Source organism: Enoplosus armatus, chromosome 15 (genome assembly GCF_043641665.1).
Source record: "Enoplosus armatus isolate fEnoArm2 chromosome 15, fEnoArm2.hap1, whole genome shotgun sequence".
Lineage (NCBI taxonomy): Eukaryota > Metazoa > Chordata > Actinopteri > Centrarchiformes > Enoplosidae > Enoplosus > Enoplosus armatus.
Window position 1 is genome coordinate 15,411,550 of NC_092194.1, and position 9,398 is coordinate 15,420,947.

The window sequence follows — 9,398 nt, forward strand, 5'->3', positions numbered from 1 at the left end:
GGTTAGAGTTGTAATCTTGTTTACATCCATCTATTTTTTTGATCAGACAAATCGATTTGTATTTAGGAAAGGTTCTGCTTGTGTTTAGACAATATTTTAAATTTAAGAACTTAAGCTTCCATATGTACCTCATCCTCAAATTAAGGTATCCAGGGGAAAAAAGTATTGGTTTTGCATATAAGCTCTGAATCTCAGGTATTGTATCCACACTAATATCAAAAAATGTTCAATGATGCCCAGGCTAATGCACAGGTGGAGCCATTACTGGTATTATAAAAGTGTAGAGAAGGCCTACAAAATATCCAGTTGGGTTACTTTGTTTAAAAAAATAAGAAAGAAAATGGTTCAGTGGGACAAGGCATTTGTTTGAGAACAGGCTGTGCACCAACTAAACAACCCTCACTTCTGTTTCAGTAAAGAGTGACAGGAATGGAAACTTATAGGGGACCTGCCATGTTGTTTTTGGGCAGGGAACATGCCCCTGCTGTCGCTACCTGACGCGCACCCCCCCCCCCCCCCCCCCCCCCCGCCATACAGCGTCCCTGGCAACCAGACCGAAAAAGGGGAGTGGTGAAAAGGGTTTGTCTTTTCTTTAGGGGCATTTCAGTTGTTTATTATTATTATTGTTATTATTATTATTATCACCGGATAATTTTGCGACATTTGATCACCACTATACACCAATATAAGCTAGTTCGTTTCCTGTCTCGCGACCGGTCTTAAATCACTTCCGCTGCCGTTACTGCGACACGGCACGTCATCAGCAATGGCGGACAAGGAGAAGCGCCGGTCCGGGGCTACTCCTCCAGGGATGCCCGAGGGCAAAGCCTCCAAGTCGGACAGCGACAGGGAGTTTTTGTCGCAGGCCGGGGTGGGAGAGCTGCTCCGCGGGGCCATCCTGAAGATGGTCGAGGCCAGATCGGACGATCCTATCGGGTTCCTGGCCGACCACTTCTGCAACCTCGCCTCCGTGACAGAGACCGGCACAGCTGGATGCAGCGATGGGGATCAGTTGAACAACGGCTCACTGACCTCAGGCGCGCAGGAGCAGCAGCATCTCAACCGGGCGCTGTGGCACCTGCGGCTGGCACACCACTCCCAGAGGTCCGGGCAGATTTCTTGACTTTTTTACCAATGAAGCGAATATTATTCTAATAGCTATGATCAGTCCCTCATATATCTCACTGACCGTGCTAACCTAGACATTTAAATAATTCAGCCAGTCATCATTTCGCTTGGCACCTCTGGATGTCTGGTAGACTCTAGACTGACTTATTAATGCAACCTGTAGTCTGGCCTCACTCACTCAGCAGAATAACTTTCTTACTAAGCACCCATTACAAGATATATAATAATGTTTTAAAGCTGTAACTAATTACTTTCTAAATAGTTAATAAATAATTTATAGAACAGTTATAAGCCATTAATTATAACAACTTTTGGGTTGCCAGGTTGATTGTTTGACCTCTGATTTTCTTGAAAAAAACAACAACTGTAAAGCATGTGGCCCAACATTCATTTATTAACAATTTATTCTTGAGAGTGTTATTGCATAGCTTTTTTTTTATAACAGTCTTTATTGTTTTTATTTATTACATCTTGATTTTTCTATTGCACTATCCTGTATGCTGCTGTAACAATGCAAATTTCCCCACTGAGGGATTAATAAAGGATTATTTTATTAAATCTCTTATTAAAGTATAAAAAGCAGACTTGAACTATTTTAGGAACTCTTGACAGAAAGCGATAAACTCGTGACCTTTAACCTTTATTAATGACTATTAATGACTTAACTTTATTGTTTGTCACTCAACAGTCAGAGGGATTTTTCACAACCTGAAGATTTGAGCTTATTGATGGCTTATCACGGATCTATTAAGCATGTGTAAACAATTCAGCATGTGTCATTAATTCACCATCAGTTCCACCCTCTAAACCCTTTATAAATGATGACATATCAGAAAGTTTACCCAAATTACAAATGAACATATTTTCTCAATTATTTGTAGAGGTATCTAGCTGTATAGGTGGTATTGGTCTCATTTGCCCAGGTTTTCATATATCTGTATCTGAGATTATTACCACTTTACTAAAATGTAGGTGAATGGAATTGAGTTTGTTCATTGATAAATTACTTTCTTTTTCTATTTCAACACCTTTCTCCAGAAACATGTCCCTGTTACGCGGCATATTCCCCAGACCACTCTTATAAATAGCAAATGATAATGAATTATGCATTATACCTGTATTAAAAACAGTGATTCAAACCAATGATTTGCTTTCTTCTCTCATTTTAAACCCAGATCTGCCTTCAGCAACAACGTCCGAGTGGCCTATGACCTTTTGAACCTCACTGGGCCCCGCAGACGTCCAGCTGAGGTCCCCGAAGGCCCTGATGGCTCCTGCGCCGACAGCCCAACAGGAGGAGGAGGGGTGAGAGGAGGCCTCTACACACAGACTCTGCAGTGCCTGTGCAGTGAGGGTGGAGTCCCTGCCTCCACCTCTGCCCCGCTCCTCAGACGCCTCCATTGCCAAGACCACGAGGCCGTCCCTTATGATGTCTTCCGTCACGGTGTGCTCACATGTGCAGTTTTCTCAGACTACATCCGGCAGGCTCAGAGGCTTTACGCTGAAGTGTGCTGCCCGGACGAAGGGCCTGCCTCGCAGGCACTGTGCCTGGCCGTGCTGGGGACCTTAAAGGAAGCCCTGGAGACTTCCCAAGGCTGCGATGCAAACTGCTGTGTTAATGCAAATAATAAAGCTAATTCCTGTCTGGAGGCTAACGTGAAGGCTATACGCTACCTGGAGGCCAGTGCCAAGATCTCTCCATACAAGCTAGCTCAGGCCATAGCTGGAGCACAGACACAGGGCCCAGGTGGTGATATGGACGCAAAGGAGTTTGAGAACGCAGCGGCAGAGCTCTTTATCACTCGAGTGAGAGTTGTGTCCTAGGTTTCTTGTCTGTTTTCTGTACATTCATAAATGATGAGAAAACAGACTGATCCTAGATAATAATAATAATTAATTATTATCCTAGATAATAATAATAACCTTCTATGTACCATCTCTAACCTCTAACCTACTGCTGCCTAAATATCAAATAGCTACTGAATACCTAAATAACAAGAAATAATAAAGCAAAACACTCACAGATTTTACCTCCTCTCACTAAACCCAATAATTCTGTTGTTTTGAAGATTAACAATAATTGTAAAACACATTGTTTGATGTCTGTTACTGAACTTATTAAAGCGGAAGAGATGAGACATCGACATCTGCTGTGCTGTGCTGGCAGTGACCGTGCTGTGTGAAGGACAATGAGTTCCTTTCATGGATTAAATGTATTCCTTGAGATCCATATTTGTCCTGACTGTTTCCATTATAGTTTAGCTTTGCCCTGAAATGCCCCGATTAGAAAGCAACACTCTGTACTTATCTACATCTAATGCACTCCAATACAACAAGCCTGTAATAAATCCCTCCTCTTTTTACTTATCATTTTCATGTTTTGTTGAGAGGGATGTTGATTAAACTCTGTGTCATTTTTCAAGGCTGTGGGTTTGTGATGCTCTTGAATTGTACTGCATTATATTTAAGCGTTTCAGATGTTTTGTTAACCATTTATTAGAAATGATTAGTTACCCAGGAGCCAGTCTCATATGCTATCCCGATGAAGGCATTGTAGCAGAAAACATTGTGGGGAATAAACATGGAATACAGGAGAAGCGTTGTGCAAACTGATGTTCACTTATTTATTTGAACATGTATTCTTATATTAAGTCTGACATTAAAGAGAACAGAGAGAAAGTGCCCACGTCACACAGACGTTTACAAAGAGACTCTTCTCCTTACCCTCGACTCACTGACGCATGAGCGAGTCCTCAGATGAGGTCCAAAGACCAAGGATAGACCAAGGAGGCCAACATCCTTCCCCAGCGATAGTCCAGAAAGGAGGAGAAGATTGTGGGTTTGGTCAAGCTAAAAGAGACTGAGCAGAACGACAGCTCCTGAACAACAAAGAATAACAAAGACATATGTATGTCATGTAAGAAAATTAAAACATGAAAGCATTATATTGATACAAGATTAATTGTTCCTGATTTGCAGGCTGAAAGATGTTGAGATGTCTAGGCTAAAACAAATAAAATTAAAATAATAAATTAGGTTTAAAAACAAACTGTGTAATTTGCTTTTAATTTGCATTTAAATGGCTGTATTTCAATATGAAGCAAGTCAGATCACTACAAGTCCTCACTACAAATTGACATAAAATGCAAACCACCAAATGAATGCTCATTCTGGTATAACAGAGAGAGAATCCGGAGAGACCACGTTTCTTTTAAATCCATTACTCTCTGTTGTACATGGCCATTGGCAAACAGTCTTGAGAAATGAGACAAAGACTAAGCAATTTTGCATCATCATTTTTAAAGGTCTATTACACTGAATGCTAAAACAACAATGATCAACAACCTCCATTTACTTGACTTGTGTATCTCAGAGTACATGAATTTGTGTTCTCTCAAGCGCTACTTAGCTTCGGCCACTAGATGGCAGCACCTCCCTGGTGGCAACAGAGTCAGACACAAACAGGAGGAAAGCGGAAGTACACTAGCTTACAGCATATGTTGAAATGACAAATGACACCTGAGCTGCTTGTTATACATGGCCAAAGATGCTCTCCATAAGTTGAGGTCTTGCGTGCTGCCTCCCGGCTGAACTTGTCATAATGGAGGAAGAGGAGCAGCTGCGGTCTTTCATGTTCCTCATGACTTACATGCTGCTGAAGCGCAGGAGAGACATCAACGACGCAAACGTTCAGAGGCGCAACGAGATCCAGAGACGCATCAGACACCGGCAGTACTTCTTCCAGAGACAGAGGAGGATGCTCATGGTCAGCCCCCCCACCCCCCCGTCTCATTTTATATCCCACTGTCATATATATAAATATTACTGTATATTGCATGAATATGCCATACCAGCTATACTCTGTTTTTCATGGAAGAAGTAAAAGTAACAATACCACAGTGTAGAAATACTTTAAGTAAAGTAAGTCCTCATGTTTCTTCAGTAAAAGTACAAAAGTATTCGCATCAAACTATACTTAAAATACAAAAAGTTTAGAATAATGTATATTGAAATATAATTATTGATGCATTAATGTGTACACTACTTTAATGTTGCAGCTGGTAAAGGTGGGGCTTACTTTTTATTATATATACTGACGGGTAGCGTTTGAAGAACGCAGGAGAGAGCAGGAAAAAAAAGTGTATTGTTGGAGTATTTATATTTAGATATTAAAATGTGCCTTTAAGCATAACAAAATGTATCAGGTAGAATCTGTCTTTATATTTCTTGCTGTAATCAAAGAAACCAAACAAAACATTTTCCCATTAAGAGAAAAAATGTGGCAAATTCTGGAAACTACAAAAGCAGATAGATCCTCCCAAACACTTTTACAGTTTGTGATATAGAATCAGTGGTTTAACAAGTTTTGTTAGAGAGTTAGGGAGTAGCGGTATAAAATCTGTGAATTAATTTAATTAATATATATTTTATTATTGATCTTCTACTCTCCAGATGATGATAGCAGGAGGTATCCGCTCCAACGTCCGCATCCGCACACGTCCCTGGACCACTACTGCAAGCACTGATTGGTGGGAGCGGGTGGTGATGATAGAATTCCAGCCGTCTGATTGGCTGGATAAGTTCCGTATGAGTCGGGAGACCTTCTTCTACCTGTGTGACAAGCTGAGGCCCCGTCTGGCTCGCCAGGACACCAGCTTCCGCCTGGCGCTGCCGGTGGAGAAGCGTGTAGCGGTGGCTCTGTGGCGCCTGGCGTCAAACATCGAATATCGCACCATCAGCTCCCTGTTTGGTGTGGGGAAGTCCACCGTGTGCAGGTGTGTTAGAGACATGTGTCACGCCATTGTGGCGCTCCTCAGCTCCATCTACCTGCGGCCCCCGAGTGAGGCTGAGCTGGAGGATTCAGCCCAGCTTTTCCAGACCCACTGGGGCTTCCCTCACTGCGTCGCTGCCATAGCAACACTCCACACAGCTATCATCACCCCATCAAACAACGCGTCTGACTATGCCAACCCTGCTGGCTGGCTCTCCGTGTTGTCTCAGGTAGAGAGGGGACCCATGTATGCTGCTGCAAATACGTGCTAGCTAGTTGAGATTTTGACTTCTTCTGTCTCTCTTTGGTGTCCCAGGTGGCTGTTAGTGGCCAGGGGCAGTTCTGGGATGTATGTGCAAGTTTCCCAGGTGGGACGGACCCAGCTGACATCTTGCAGAACTCATCGCTGTGGGCCACAGCTGCAGAGGGTGGACTGTCGCCTGCCCCGCCACCTGTCTTCATGGGAAAACCTCTCAGGTAAAGTTAAAGCCAACAGCATGACGGTTCAATCAGTATCCAGTTCACTACTAAGTGTGTCACATTATTCAGGCATTTAAAGATACTACATGCAAATCTCCACCTTGTAAATGGTTAGTCTTTTCCCTCCTTTCCTTTTGTTTATTAGGTTTTCATCCAGTCTTTGTCACTCATCTGTCAGTTGTTAAAGAAGCCGCCCATAACACTCCAAACATCACTGAAATTTAATAATGGAGAGAGAAGGACTGACAAGCATACACAGACTGGCTGATATCACAGGCTGATAAATATTAAATCCATTTTATTTGTCGTTTGATATTAAAACGTTGCATAGCTCAGTGTAGCTGCACCCTTTTTCTGATTTCCAAACTTTACCACTTTACATTGCGTTCGACACAAAATAAATCTTCAGAAGCCAGTGGCTCCATTTCACAGGTTTTCAATGAAAAAAGTAAAATCTTATAGGTTAATAAGATCAATTCTTCTCGGTTGTCTCGTCTCATTCCAAAAACCGTCTTGCTCCACACACTAATTAACTCCAACTGAGAGCTATTGACCTTGATTTAACCAATAGAAGTACATTTTAACTACCACAACATTAGCAACAACAATTACCCAATATTCAGTTTTCCAGCACACACAATAATATCACCCAACAGTAAATCATTTTGAAATGTTGTATATTATAATATCATACTCACAATATTATATCTGCATATTGACTTTTCTTATTATGGCTCCTTAGCCTGATAGCTTGGTACCCATTAGGTTTTACCAAGTTAAGTCTTAAGGGATGATGATGTACTTAACTATCTGTGATCAATATGGATGTCTAGGCAATTACAAAGGTCACCATGTTGTATAGAAGGTGAGGTGAATTAAACGTTAAGTCAATCAAAGGAACTTCACTTGCCTGTGTATGTAAATAAATGGAAGAAATATGACAACACACAGCTCACTGTGCTTAGTAATAAAAAGTCTGCAGTGATTTGTGCTGAAATGGACCAGCACACATTGTGCAGTGTACGGAGGTTTAGGATTCAAGTTTTTTTGAACCTCAGACCAGGTAATGCTGCCATGATTCTCTCAAACATGTTTGATTATTTACAGAGGACATCTACAATATACAAATCCGTCCAAACTGCTCTTGTTTGAGCTGGATAAGAGTGGAAATGTTGCTATGCTGAGTCATTTTCTGATGTCAGTACCTCCGGTGTGTGCTATAACTGACTGAAAACCATCTGTTGTGTCTAGGTATGTGCTGCTGGGGGAGGCCTGCTACCCTCTCCAGAGCTGGCTAATGAAGGCCTATCCTGAGGCCAAGGGCAGGAGGTCAAGTCACACAGCACTGATAGAGCCACAGCGGCTCTTTAATCGGTGGCTCACCAGAGCGCTGCGTGTGCCTGAGGAGGCACTGCTGAGGCTGAGGGCACGCTGGCAGTGTCTGAGCAAGAGGAACGACTGTGGACTGGACGTGGTGCCCACCATGATTTTAGCTTGCTGCATTCTTCACAACATATGCGAGTCCCACGGGGACGCCTTCAAGGCGGAGTGGCAGGTGGAGGTGGCCGAGGCAGAGAGCCCTCAGCCCAGCCACAAGCAGCTCCTCTCAACCAGTATCGACCAAAGTCAGGCTGAGGATGTCCGACACCTCTTCTGTGACTATTTTGAACAGCAGAATAATTGAAAAAGCTTCCTACACATAAAGACTAATGTTGCTGAAATCCTCGAAAACATTTGTACTCCTGCTATTACAGTATATTTTTAGCCACACTAGGTTGTACTGAATGAATGGTAATGTTGGTCTGTCTGTTCCTGACAGGCTGTTAACATGTATATTGATGCTAACTGTAACCAGGCATGTTAAAACTTGGCAATGTTAGCACAGATCTCAAAGCAGAGTGGAACCTAAATGAACCAGAGATGGACAAAGTAAAGCTTTAAGCTAAATCTGACACCTCAGCCTGTCATACCAAGTCTGAGATGTCATAAAATCACAATATGTCCATGAGAAAAACACTTTTGATTCAGGCAGGAACGTGTGTTGCTTTGGTGCCACCATGTGGCCAATCTCCACGTTTTGCCCCACTAGCTGAAAGGATCTAAGAACAGCAAAATTGTCTTTTCCCCATTTCTTCATACCTCAAACATTTATTTTCTATTGTGTAATAAGCATCACAGCCTTGAGGAGCTGCTTGCATGGCTATAGACCTGACACTGTGCTCATGTATTTTGTTTATGCAGTGCATCATTGCATAAAGACTCCAGTTTTGTTTCAAGTAAGTTTGTTGTCTTTGGCTTTCATCTTATCTTTGATGCTGTCTTATCACCTATTTCTTAAGCTTGTAACCAGTGTGTAATGTAAACATTTGTAACACGGTTGTGGAAAATATACAAGAAACATTACACATTATTTAAACAGTCACTCTCTTAGTGATAGGTGGTTAGAAATAAACAGTGATAGGTAGATAGATAGATAGATAACCATGACACTAAAACTAAGCTCAGTGTTTATGGAGATGCAGATCCAGAGCCCACATATTTCTGAATGCCAAGCGTCCTCCTTTGCTTCCGGGACTTGAATTGAATGAACACTGCTAACAGATGTTATGCAACTGTACTCTACGGCCACAAGATGTCACTGCTATCACAGCACACGCCCACCTGAGTCGTCGCTAATAATTTGTCTTGTCTGATGCTGCTTGCATTACTCTGCAGGTTATGGATGAAGTGGTAGGGATTATCTACTTACTGAAAAGTCGTTACCATGTTGCACCACACTTTGAAATATATTTTTCAGCAGCCCAGAATATTGTGCAGGCTGCAGGTGGTGGACAAGCAGTGATCTCACATGCATTGCCTGGCACCTATAAAACTGAAAAAGAGCTCTTTCCTAATTCATACATATTGGGTTTTGCATCTTCTCATCGACCTCACTCGCAGTCAGATCCCACCCCGAGGACCCGCCTCGTCCATTCAATTGGTCTGTCATAAACCTGTTTCATGCAACTCTCCGTCTGTC

General features: G+C 42.3%; 2 protein-coding genes across 2 annotated transcripts; both read left to right on the top strand.

The window, feature by feature from the left end:
- The first annotated feature begins 766 nt into the window (after positions 1-766).
- Positions 767-2,952, top strand: tpgs1 (tubulin polyglutamylase complex subunit 1). The gene is made up of 2 exons (XM_070921018.1): positions 767-1,104; positions 2,304-2,952. Exons 1-2 carry the CDS (start codon positions 767-769, stop codon positions 2,950-2,952), a joined length of 987 nt encoding a protein of 328 aa, XP_070777119.1.
- Positions 2,953-4,729: 1,777 nt separating this feature from the next.
- Positions 4,730-8,063, top strand: LOC139297924 (uncharacterized). The gene is made up of 4 exons (XM_070920733.1): positions 4,730-4,894; positions 5,581-6,129; positions 6,216-6,376; positions 7,631-8,063. The coding sequence occupies exons 1-4, from the start codon at positions 4,730-4,732 to the stop codon at positions 8,061-8,063; spliced, it is 1,308 nt and encodes a 435-aa protein (XP_070776834.1).
- The last annotated feature ends 1,335 nt before the right edge of the window (positions 8,064-9,398 follow it).